This window comes from Melospiza georgiana, chromosome 33 (assembly GCF_028018845.1).
Source record: "Melospiza georgiana isolate bMelGeo1 chromosome 33, bMelGeo1.pri, whole genome shotgun sequence".
NCBI lineage: Eukaryota > Metazoa > Chordata > Aves > Passeriformes > Passerellidae > Melospiza > Melospiza georgiana.
Window position 1 is genome coordinate 1,224,757 of NC_080462.1, and position 12,896 is coordinate 1,237,652.

Consider the following 12,896-nt stretch of genomic DNA (forward strand, 5'->3'; position numbering starts at 1 on the left):
TCCAGCTGCATCCCCAGCATCCCCAGGGCCTTTCCAGCCCCTTTTCCCCGAGCCTGGAACGTTCTGTGGGGTTGCTGTGACCCAAGGGCAGCACCCAGCACTTGCTGAGCCTCACCCCACAGATCCCATGGATCCAGCTGCCCAGGTGGATCCTGTCCATCCATCCACCCTCCTCCTGAACTCCTGTCCATCCACCCTCCTCCTGTCCTCCTGTCCATCCACCCTCCCACCCAGCTCAGCAAAGAAAACCCCCCGAGCCAACCTTTAGGAAAAGATTTTTTTTTTTTTCCATTTAATACTAGACTCTCAGGATTGAGATGCAGGCTTTTTATGCAATTACATCCAATGTTAAAATTGGTAATACATAATTTACAAAGATTAACATCAAAACAATGATCTATTTAGATATGCTTTGTAAAAAGGAAATATATTAGCAGCATTTATTTTCAGCAATCACACAGCCTACACCCATGCAGACTAAGGTTCAGCTCTATTTGCAGTAACGTAGTGCTTCCTGGCTCCGGCGGCGATCCTGGGGACACACGGGTCTGCTCAGTATTATAAAATAACCAAAAAATAAAAAAAGTCATTAATTTCTACACCAGTAAGAAAAAACAATTCTTTGCACTTACCTAACATTTGATTGTCTAAAAAACATTTTGTTTAGTCTTTCAACAAAAGAAAGATAAAATGACAGAGCTAGTGTCTCGCTTCTGTACGCACTTTATTTTTTTTTTTTTTTTTAAAAACTTTTTAGTGTTTAACACCATTTGAGACAATGATTTCTGTTTGAAACTAAATGAGACAACTCGAGGGGTTGGACATGCGATATTCCTACTACACGCACGAGTATTTTATACTCAGGGTTCCTGGTACTGTACAGTGCTTCTCTACAGTAAGAAAATATTCCAAACTATTTTCTTATTTCTTTTTTTTTTTAATAAAATATTTTTTTTTCTCAAAGGGTTTTTTTCCTTTCTTTTTTTTTTTTTGTTTTGTTTTGTTTTGTTTTCTCTTTTGAAATCAACACATAAAAGTTAATGGAATGAGTCATGTTCCACTAAGAGTAAAATAATTATAATAATAACAAGAATGTACATTAGGACAAGCTTGGTCCATAAAAAGGAACATGTAACTACGGTATTGCTTTACATCCACGCAGCAGATATATACAACTTGGCACATTAAAAACTGGATTTCTTATAAGAACACCTAAAACAGGACTGGATATGCATGTGTACGTCTGAGACAGGAAAGCAAAGCCACCGTCCGGGGGCCGGCGCTGGCGGGACAATCGCGACAATCGCGACAATCGCCAGCGGGTGGCGCTGCCCGGACGTCCGGCTGTCCACCAGCACACGAGGGTAGTGTTAGCAGTTGATAAAATTCTACAGCTCACGACAAACACTCGCTCGGATACTGCCTGACGGGCACGGAGTGAAAGGGTCCTTGGGGTTGTTTTTTTTTTTGGTGTTTTTTAGTTTAGTTTTGTTTTTTTTTTTTTTTCTTCCTTATTTTCTTTTAACGGATTTTTTTTATTTGCACAACACACGAGACACACGAGAAACCACAGCTTATCAAAAAAACCAACAGCAATGGTGGCGTCAGGAGCTGACTTCGCTTTTATAAAATTTCTCTGCAGAAAAAAAGTGAAAAAAAACCTCACACCCCCACCCCCTCCCCCCCGCACAGCAAGTGCCTCATCCCAGCTCTCCTGCCCTGCTCCAAGCTTCTGGAAGCTTCTCCTTGGCACAGAGCACAGGGACGCGTGCTCAGCTGTCCCACGGCGAACCTGGTGCTCGGCTGGGGACGTTTCTCTCTTCTGGAACTTGTGCAAATCAGAGGCCACAGCTTCAGGGCAGCTTTTCCTTTCAAGCCACTGGGCCTTTCCTCTCTCCCCTCTGGATTCCTGGATTCCCTTCCCTGGCGGTGCTGAGGGTGGCTGGTACAATCCCAGGTGAGCAGTGACCGTGGGGAACATCCTCCTCAGAGTAACTCAGTCCTTTTCCTCTGCCCTCCCTATTATTATTATTATTTTTTTTTAATTTTTTTCTTTTTTGTTTTTTTTCTCCTCTGAGTGGGAATATCAAGCAAAAAATAAATTAAATTTGACCATCCTGGACAATAACCACGAGGTTTTCCTCAGTACCTAACATCAATACAAGGCACGCCCACCAACACACACACCAAGAGCACTGCAGAGCAGGGTGGGCACCGTGCCAGCCTGGCCCCCCAGGTGCTACTGTTTGTATTTTGTCAGTTTGCTGCTGCTGCCCTCTCTCCTTGCCCAGGCTGGGCTCTGCCCCCAGCCCTGCCAGACCCCAGAGCTCGGCTGCCCCTCGTGGGTCACTTCCTGAAGCTGCTCTCGGCCATGGTCAGAGTGCGGCGCCGCAGCTTCCGGCCCGAGCCCTCCTCCAGCAGGTACGTGACATCGATGGCTGCAACAGAGCACAGCACAAAAGAGACTTGGCAAATTGTCCTTCAGCTCACTCACTGCAGCATCACTGAGCTGGGAAAAGCCCTCCAGGATCATGAATCCAACCTGGGAGTGATGCCCAGAGCACAGCGCTGAGCGCTGCCTCCCGTCGCTCCCCAAACACAAAATTCCTGATTCTTTATTCCTGGTTCTTTCAAGGATGAATCCAAACCGTGCCTGGACAAGGTGCTGAGTGACCCAAGCCCTGAGATATGGCTGGACCAGAAATCCTCCCAACCCAAATGAAGCATCAGTCCATGACTGTGTGGCATTGGACAGACTGGACAGGGCTCATTTTGGCTTTTAATTTAAAAGCAGGGTCACACTTCACCAGTGTCCCCTCATCCCACAGCTCAGACAGCACCTCCAGCAGGTACTCAGAACCAAAGGAAAGCTCATAAAAGGTCAAAAGAGACTTTCCAAACCCCTCTCAGTCTTTCCTGGCCTGTCTGTTAAGTTTATCTATTGTAGATATGGAATGGGGATAGATATAGATATAGATAGATAGATATAGATGGGGGGGGAATTAGTTTATGGAAAGGTTTTGTGGTTATTAAAAATATTATACAAAAAAACCCTAAAAATATGATACAAAACAGTGTCATAGTCGTAAGAAATTCCACTTGGATTTAGTGGATTTCTGTTGCAAAGGAAAACATGGCTACAAAAGAAATCTGACTTTCCTAATGCCCGCCAGCAAGAAATTCACACAAAACCACTTGTTTTATCAACACAGCTCAGCCAAGCCACCCCAGAGCTGCAGGAGACCCAGGGGCTGTGCAAACCCTCACCGTTTTTCCCTGGGATTTTCTCCAGGAGGTTGAGCAGGATCTGGTTGAGCCTCTCCCTCTGGAGGTGCCGCCGCTCCTCGGGGCTGCAGAGCGGCCTCGTGTCCGAGGGGTTCTCGTCCCCTTTCTTGTCAGCCTCGCAGCCCTCGCTGGCCACGGGCTCCTTGTCGGGCTCCTCGGGGCTGGGCAGCTCCCCTGGAGCCTGCTCAGGGGCCCCCAGCACCTCCTCCATCAGGGGCAGGGAATCCTCCTCTTGGTTTAAGTCTTTCATCTGGGGTTTCGAGCGATCCGATTTCCAGGATGACCTTGCAGGAAAAAAAGAAAAGGGGTTTAAAAGAAAGTTTTTCACCTGAAAGGACAATTTTCAACGAGTCCAGGAGTCATGCATGGGCTGGGGATCTCTGGAGCTCAATTTCTTCCCTCCATCCCTGCACTCACACCCCCCAGGGCTACATCACACCAAACCCAGCAGCTTTATCTGCATCGCACCAAGCGCAGCTCTGAAAACCAAATGGATTTTTATTTTCAGTTGCAAAAGATTTTACCTCCAAAACCACTTTGGCCCAGCCCTTAGTGGGATGCTCTTGCAGGCTCTACCATATCTGGGCTCTGAAGCCTCCTGTTTTGAGCATCTCCTCACTCAGCTGCTTTTTCCTGACTGTCAAATGGCTCCTTTCTTCTCCTGATATACATTATTATTAATGCCCATCCTTCCTCACTTGTTCCCTTTTATCTCTCTGAAAGTTTCAGAGAGCTTTAAATAATTTAAACTTCTTATTTCCATAGCACCCAGGGGAAAGGGGCAGGAAGAGAGTGGGCACAGCAAACAAACAACATTATTTCATCTCTTCTCAACAATGTGGGAGGGGAGACTCACCTGCCTCCATTCCTCTTGTAGTTGTCTGGCACATAATGAGGCTGCAAGAACAATAAAAGTTATGATCAATACAAAATCAAACTCACAGTGGAAGGAAGTGCTGCTCTGTCAAATACTCTGAAAGCCAACGCAGGACACTCTGGAAATGCTGGTGTACCTCAAAGAGACCTCACAGGAGGAGGCACAATCATGTAATGAGATAAATTAGAGCCAGACTTGTCTGATTTTTCACACCTTCTAAATAAATTTCAAGCCACAGACCGTCATGACAAAAAAATCATCTTTGCTTTCTGCACAGCATGAATCTGGAACACTCTCCAAAGCCACTACAGAAACCTCTGCTCCAGGAAGAGCAGAGCTCACTTGCAGAAGGTTTGCAGATTTGCTACATCTGAGTCTCTCTCTGAGCTCACCATCACCATCCCTTGAGCACCTCTCTGCCTCTCAATTGCAGGTTCTGTTACACCCAGTTTCATTTCCAAGCTTCCTTTCCAGCCAGCTTTCCCCCAGGCTGTGCATACTCACAGAATCTGGAATGACTGAGGTTGGAAAAATCCTCCCAGAGCATCCAGTCCAAACTGTGCCCAATGCCCACCTTGTGCCCAGCCCAGAGCTCTGAGTGCCACCTCCAGGTGTTCCTTGGGCACCTCTAGGGATGGGGACCCCAAAACTCTCTGGGTTTGGATGGGGATCCCAAAACTCTCTGGGTTTGGATGGGGACTCCAAACTTTCCTGGATTTGGAGGGAGGTTTGGATGGGCACCCTAAAACTCTCTGGATTTGGAGGGAGGTTTGGATGGGACCCCAAAACTCTCTGGATTTGGATGGAACTCCAAACCTCCCTGGATTTGGAGGGAGGTTTGGATGGGGACCCCAAAACTCTCTGGATTTGAAGGGAGGTTTGGATGGGGACCCCAAAACTCTCTGGATTTGAAGGGAGGTTTGGATGGGGACCCCAAAACTCTCTGGATTTGGAGGGAGGTTTGGATGGCGACCCCAAAACTCTCTGGATTTGGAGGGAAGTTTGGATGGGGACTCCAAAACTCTCTGGGTTTGGATGGGGACTCCAAACTTTCCTCGATTTGGAGGGAGGTTTGGATGGGGACCCCAAAACTCTCTGGATTTGGAGGGAAGTTTGGATGGGAACCCCAAAACTCTCTGGGTTTGGATGGGGACCCCAAAACTCTCTGGGTTTGGATGGGGACCCCAAAACTCTCTGGGTTTGGATGGGGACCCCAAAACTCTCTGGATTTGGAGGGAGGTTTGGATGGGGACTCCAAAACTCTCTGGATTTGGAGGGAGGTTTGGATGGGGACCCCAAAACTCTCTGGGTTTGGATGGAGGTTTGGATGGGGACCCCAAAACTCTCTGGATCTGAAGGGAGGTTTGGATGGGACTCCAAACCTCCCTGCCAAGGCCTTTCCATGAAGAAACTCCTCCTGATGTCCAACCTGAGCCTCCCATGGCACAACTTGAGGCCTTTTCCTCTTTTCCTGCCCGTTGTTCCTTGGGAGCGGAGCCTGACCCCCACCTAAAGCATCAGCTCCCTCTGCCTGACCAAGCTTCATTTATCAACACTCAGGAGCTTTCCAGAACTCCATCCAGCCTCCCACAAAGAGGTGAGGAGGCTGAGAGCAAAGCCACTCACAGAGAAATCCCTCTTGGGCGTGAGTTTCTTGGGGAAGTGGTCGAAGGCGTAGGGCTTGGTGCACACGGGGTAGCGGTTGCGGTGGATCTTGTAGAAGAGGTGAGCAGATTTATCCAGGCGGTAATCACAGATGTAAACATCCTGCTCCTTCACACCCTTCGGCCTCCCTGGCACCAGAACAAGGAGAAAACAGTCATGGACTGAGGGGGAAATGGGGTTTATCACACTGGGAGGGAGCTGTCACAGTGTTCCTGTTTGCTCTCTCTCTCAGAACCACAGCAGGGTCGCTCTGAGGGGAGAACCTGCATGCTCTGATCAAACACTTCCCAAACTTTCACAGACACAAATATCAACTGACAGCATTTCCTCTTCCCTCTTCAAACAGGAATCCCTGTCCCAGGGCAAAGCCTCAGCTTTTGGCCGGCTCTGAGCCACACAAACAACCCCCATGGCCTTTGGACAGCAGGAACTGCTCCAGTGCATGTCCTTGCTTCCAGAACAGAGTGGGTTTCTCCCAGTGCCTGGTTCAGGGTAAGGATGATGTTGGCTGGTGCCCAGCAGTGCTCACCCTCAGCCCAGCACCCTCCAGGGTCCCCTGCTCTGGGGAGGATCATCCCAGGATGTTCCACACCATGGAGTGTCCACTGTGCTGGCCCTGCTGACCCCAGGATGTTCCACACCACGGAGCGTCCAGCCCAGTGGGGGTGGCTGGGATCCCCAACTTGTGCTGGGGAGTGGCTGCACTGGGCATCACTTGTGCTCCCTGGGGTTTATTCACAGAATCATGGAGTGGTTTGGGCTGGGAGGGACCTTAAATCTCATCCCATTCCACCCTGCCATGGGCAGGGACACCTTCCATTATCCCAGGTTGCTCCAAACCCCATCCAGCCTGGCTTGGACACTGCCAGGAATCCAGGGGCAGCCACAGCTTCTCTGTGCAACCTGTGCTAGGGCCTCCCCACTCTGACAGGTAAGAATTTCCTCTGTGCATCCAACCTAAATTGACTCTTTTTCAGGTTGAAGCCATTCCCTCTTATCCTGTCACTCCAGTTCACGATTAAGAGCCTCTCTCCTATCCCCTCCAGCTACTGGACACCTTTTTTTCTGTAACCTCCTATTTTATTACTACTGTTGCTATCATTATTATTACTACAATATTTTAATTTATTTCAACCATTAAACTGTTTTTACCCCAACCCCTGGGTTTTAACTTTTTCCAGTCCCCTCCCATCCCAGGGGGAGTGAGTGGCTGGGTAGCGCTGAGCTTCCAGCAGGGGTTAAATCACACAGCTCAGTGCCCAAATGCTCAGGAATGTGTTTAATTCCCACCTTTGCAGTAGGTGTAGAGGTCTAGCACACAGCAGGTGCCCACCACGGCCTCCAAGGGGATGATTTCATACAAGGGCACCCGGAAGAGCTCGTTGTGGTAGAACTTGCGAGACGGGGAATGGTGCGTTTCGTGCGGACGGAAATAGTGGTGGCCAAAGGCAAAGCGCTCCTCCCTGAGGGTGCAGAGGGGACACAAACACCAATCAGCCCAGGACACAGCTCACTCCATCCCCCTGCTTTGCTTTGAGTTCCCTCTCTTGCACTTGAACAGCAGAGTCACACAAATTCCATATTCCACTGCCCGCCTGCAGTGAGGGGAAACCCTCCCAGTGTGGTTCCATGGGCACAGCAGACTGTGACTGATCAGAGCTGTCACTGCACCCACAATCTGCTCCAACACTGAGGAAATCCATCCATTTCTATCTCTGATCTTTTAATTAAACCTCCAACCTCATGTATTTCCAACCATGCAGTTGTGGAGCACAAGCCACAGTGTGGTTTCCATGGGCACAGCAGACTGTGACTGATCAGAGCATAGCACAGTTGTCACTGCACCCACAATCTGCTCCAACACTGAGGAAACACATCCATTTCTATCTCTTGATAGAAATTGGGCATCACTTGTGCTCCCTTTCTTTTGATTAAACCTCCAACCTCACATACTTCCACCATGCAGTTGTGGAGCACAAGCCACAGCATGGTTTCCATGGGCACAGCACAGCTGTCACTGCACCCACAGCCTGTTCCAACACTGAGGAAACCCATCCATTTCTATCTCTGATCCTTTGCTTAAACCTCCAACCTCACGTTTCCACCGCGCAGAGCACAAGCTCCAGCTGGGAATTCCCAACCTCTGCACCTTGCTCATTCCTGCACCCTAAAGGTGAGACTGCCACACAATTGCTGTTCTTTGGCAGGCAGGCCAGTGGGATGGCTCAAACTCCAAGGCTGTCTTGGCACTCACTTCTCGTTCTTCCAGAGCTTCTCGATGCGGAAGATGTCGAGCTTGTCGCGGTTGATGTGGGACAGCAGCCGGTACGATTGCCGCACCGGGTGCCCGTCGGGGGTCCTGCGGCTGTCCCTCATCAGGTACACACAGTCACCTGGCCAGGGGCACAAAGGACACACCTGTGAGCAGCCTGGCCTGAGAACCACAGGGAATAATCATTAAAATGAACACAGCCTAATGGTGGGTTGTGTAAGGAATGGCATGAATGAACTCGCTGCGCAAGCTGCCAAGAGCGCTCAGATGTTTTTCGCTGCAGCTTTACAGAAAAAAATACCCACAGCTTTCCATGCCAGATTGAAAACAGCAACCTGTAAGGGATCAAAACCATGACAAACCACAGGATATGTAAACATGCCAGTCATGATTAGGAAAAGGTGTAGGAATTAGTGATGGCTGCAATAAATCTGTGAGAGAAAAGATACTTAGAGAGGAGGTTACTATTAAGAAAATCCTGTCCTGAGAAGCCCCAAGCCTTTGGTTATTCCAGCAGAATTCCAATGAGATGTAGAGCTCAGAAAAAATAAAGAGAATGCAAAAAGGACTGAACAAACTGGCACTGCTGGCAATCAAAAAGTGTTTCCCAAGGACAACCCTAAGCTTAAATTTATTCATTTTGTCCCATAAGTGAATTCACTCTTTAATTTCTCTGCTCTGACCTGTGAAATCCCAAAATTACCTGGGCTGGAAAGGATTTTAAGGACCATCCAGACCCACCTCCCTGCCATGTGCAGGGATATCTTCCACCAGACCAAGCTGCTCAGAGCTCCATCCCACCTGCCCTTAAGCACTTCCAGGGCTGGCAGAAGATTCCATTTTTTCTGTTATTTACCTCAAAATTACCAAAACCTGGGAGGTCCCAAGTCATAAAAGCTCCCCTGGGTAGGAGCAGAGGTCACACAGCAGAATGTTCTGGCTGGCAGCAGCAGCTGCTCAGGAAGAGAGAGCACAGGGACAGGCAAGCCAAGAAAACCTCCCTGTGCTGTCCCTGCTTTTCCTGTTAATGGACTTTCAGAGCCAAAGGCTTTGGGGAATTAATCCTTCTTCCAAGTATTTGTCTAATCTTTTTTGGAACCATTTATACTCTGACCTCTCCACCCTCCTGTGGCAAGGCTTGCCACAGTCTAGTCAAGATTTTGTAAAAAAATCCTTCCTAGAGGTTTAACTGTTGCCAGCTAATTTCTGTTTGCTCCCTCATTTCTGCATCCTTGCACCTTCCTGAGCCACATTTCCAAGACCTTCATCACTCACCTTCCCAATCACCTGGGCAGACTCTGTGCACAGAAAAGATGATCCAGATCAGATTATCTCTGTTATCCTTGTTTTTACAGGTAGTGGGGATCCTCTGTGCAGCACAGGGCAGGCAGGGCAGACAGACACCCCAGGAGGTTACAGAAGGGCACAATCCCTCTGCTATTTTGTGCATAACAATTTCTGATACTCCCTTTGCCCTTTTGACTCAGCTAGAACATTTTTCTCGTGTTTCCATTAAATTACAATGATTCCTGGGAGTTGTTTTCCCTATTTTCCCCTGTTTTTGTGTATGTGTAGTTATGGCTGTTTGCCTTCCATGGATATTGGTGTTGTTAATTAGCAGGCTTGGGAAAAAGATGCCAGGAGCCACTGAGGACATCGTGGCCTCAGGGTCATCAACACCTCAGTTTTGCTATAACCACATTCAGGATTAAAGTGAAGCACATTATATTTTCATTCATATAACCCCATTTATCAATCTTGTCTAAGTTTAAAAGATGATCCTAAGGACTCCTCATAGGCAGAAATTTCTCCCATATATCCAAGCTAAATTTCATGATGGTCCCACCTCTCCAGCCTGTCCAGTCCCTCTGGATCCATCCCTTCCCTTCAGCATTTTGACTACACCACACAGCTTGGTGTCTTCTTCCCACCTGACCTAAAACTGGGATAACAACAGCTTCCCTTTACAAATTTAATGGTAACTTTTAAAGAAATTGGAGAGGTGGGTTCCTTAAAAGAGTTTTAGAATACAAGGAACTTACTGAGAGGAGCTACTGGCCCCAAGCAGAATGCAAATAAAACCATTTCAATTTAAAACCTCATTTTAAACCAGCTTTTTTCAACTTTCCTTCCTCACCTCTCCCATGAGAAGAAAGCAACTCCAGCGTTATTGTGCCTGACTGAAAAAGGAGCATTCAGAAGGAGATGTAGACTCTTGCTCTAAAGGTCAGGAAACTTGATTTCAATTCCAGTTAATACTGATATTCTGCCTCAAAAATGAAGTTTCCAAGGAAAAATCAGAGCACTTGTTGCTGGTGCATCAGGGATGATGATTTGTTAGAATTTCTGGCTAGGTGGGTTTTCCAGGATGCATTCTATCAATTCCTACCCAAGACAGAACTCCATGGGATGGAATGGATCAGATCTGTTTTATTTGCATCATCTCCTGAGTTTAGCTATTAGGGAATTTTTGCAGTGGTGTAACACTCAACAACTTCCAGCAGAATTGCCAAAAAATGAAGAAACAAGTCCTGCAACCATCCCTGAGATCCCTCTGAGAGGGATTTGGTCACAGCAGAGTGTGACCACTCACACAGATGATTTTCAGTCTTGTTGCTCCAAAACATCAGCTCTCAAGCTTGGAACTGCTGTTCAGGGTGCAGCTCCTCCTGGGCAGGCACTCAGTGCACAACTCCCAGGAAAATATAAACCCCCACACACACTGAGGGGCTGCAGAGCATGATTTTGCCTCAGAATGTGGAATTATGAGGCCCTGTAGACACCAGAGGGAGTAAAAAGCTATTTTTGCCACAGTCCAAGCTGCCTGATACACCCACAGCACAGTAAAGGTTCTGCCTGAGGACTCAGGGTGGAAAAATCAACAAGCCCAAGGATTTCCCCTTCCCCTGCTGGAGCTGCATGTTCTGTTCCAGCACCTTGTGGTGGAATTTGCTTCATCTGCTCCCTGGGCCTGCAGAGGTGCCCTGAAGCTGCAGTTTGGTCTCTTTGTCCCCTGCTGGTGGCACACAGAGCTCAGCAATGTCCCACAGAGGGACATTTCTCTCTTGAAAGGGCATTTCTCTAATTAAGGTCACCAAGATCAGCTCAGAGACACACAAGGAAAATTTAACACACTTGTGACAGAAATGATCTTAATGCTCTGAACACCTGGAAGATGCCACAAGCTCCTGATAAAACATCATCCATTTCAACAGAAGATATAAAAGCAAGTTCTAATACAGCCCTTGAAGTAAAAAATGACATGAGAAACCCAAAGGCTGAACTCTGGACAGAACAGACAATGCAGAGCAACACCCAGCAAGGAGAACTGAATGCAAATTCCAGAATCCTGCAGATGGGATAATGAATATGCTGGGTTTTGACCTTTTTCTAAATTCCCCATTTTCCTGAAGGCTCTCCTATTCCCCTCCAGCAAACTTATCAGCTGGTTTCACTCCTTCAAGAGCAGTTTCCTGATAGTGATAAAGGGTTTTTTCTAACCTTCTATCTGTAGGATGAAATTAAAAAAAAAACATAATAAGTGAGGTGAATTGTGTGGCTGTGGCAGCTGCCTCGGAGAGATTCAGGAATTCAGAGCACAGTCCAGAGGAGATAAACTTTAGGGAACACACAAGCAACAAGCTGGATGTTTTAATGCCCATTCTGCACTAAAATACTGGAGGTCTGACAGCTTTCTTGGCCTTTACTTCTAAATGTTAACTACCAGCAGTTGGCTCAGCATCATCCTCCCCTGGCCAGGACAACCCTGTGCTAATTAACATTTCTTCATCAACAGCCTGTGAGAACTCTGACTGTGTGTCACTCCCAGCACTGCAGAGAGAGCAGTGAAAAATGAAAGTGTTTTTGACAGATGCCACAACTAGCAGCTTCCACTCGTGAAAAATGAAAGTATTTTTGCCAGAGTAATGGCACTACTGGCAGCTTCCCCTTGTGAAAAATCGAAGTATTTTTGCCACAAGTGTCAGCTTCCACTTGTGAAAAATGCAAGTATTTTTGATAGAGTAATGCTACAAGTGTCAGCTTCCACTTGTGAAAAATCAAAAGTATTTTTGATAGAGTAATGCTACAAGTGGCAGCTTCCACTTGGGAAAAATCGAAGTATTTTTGCCACAAGTGGCAGCTTCCACTTGGGAAAAATGAAAATATTTTTGCCACAAGTGGCAGTTTCCACTTGTGAAAAATGGAAGTGTTTGTGCCAGAGTAATGGCACAAGTGGCAGCTTCCACTTGTGAAAAATGCAAGTATTTTTGAGAGAGTAATGGCACAAGTGGCAGCTTCCACTTGGGAAAAATCGAAGTATTTTTGCCACAAGTGGCAGCTTCCACTTGGGAAAAATGAAAATATTTTTGCCACAAGTGGCAGCTTCCACTTGTGAAAAATGCTTCCACTTGTGAAAAATGAAAGTATTTTTGATAGAGTAATGGCACAAGTGGCAGCTTCCACTTGGGAAAAATCAAAGTATTTTTGTGAAGGTAATGGCACAAGTAGCAGTTTCCACTTGTGAAAAATTAAATTATTTTTGACAGAGTAATGGTACAAAGTGGCAGCTTCCACTTGTGAAAAATTAAATTATTTTTGCCAGAGTAATGGCACAACTGGCAGCTTCCCCTTGTGAAAAATCGAAGTATTTTTGCCAGAAGTGGCAGCTTCCGCTTGTGAAAAATGCAAGTATTTTTGACAGAGTAATGGCACAAGTGGCAGCTTCCACTTGTGAAAAATGAAAGTGTTTTTGCCAGGGTGATGCCAGAGATCCCTGCACTCTGCTGGCCCCAGAGG

At 47.1% G+C, this 12,896-nt stretch overlaps 1 protein-coding gene across 2 annotated transcripts in view; it reads right to left on the reverse strand.

Annotated features, from left to right (window-relative positions):
* Positions 1 to 312: 312 nt before the first annotated feature.
* The window catches only part of ASH1L (ASH1 like histone lysine methyltransferase), a 64,611-nt gene continuing 52,027 nt past the window's right edge, over positions 313 to 12,896 (reverse strand). For both annotated transcript variants that reach the window (XM_058042725.1, XM_058042724.1), the window contains exons 23-28: positions 8,082 to 8,220; positions 7,118 to 7,290; positions 5,789 to 5,955; positions 4,142 to 4,182; positions 3,268 to 3,569; positions 313 to 2,438 (exon numbers count right to left, since the gene is read on the reverse strand). In XM_058042725.1, coding sequence (XP_057898708.1) covers positions 2,347 to 2,438; positions 3,268 to 3,569; positions 4,142 to 4,182; positions 5,789 to 5,955; positions 7,118 to 7,290; positions 8,082 to 8,220 — 914 coding nt within the window. In that variant the 3' untranslated portion in view covers positions 313 to 2,346. The remainder of the gene's footprint in view (positions 2,439 to 3,267; positions 3,570 to 4,141; positions 4,183 to 5,788; positions 5,956 to 7,117; positions 7,291 to 8,081; positions 8,221 to 12,896) is intronic.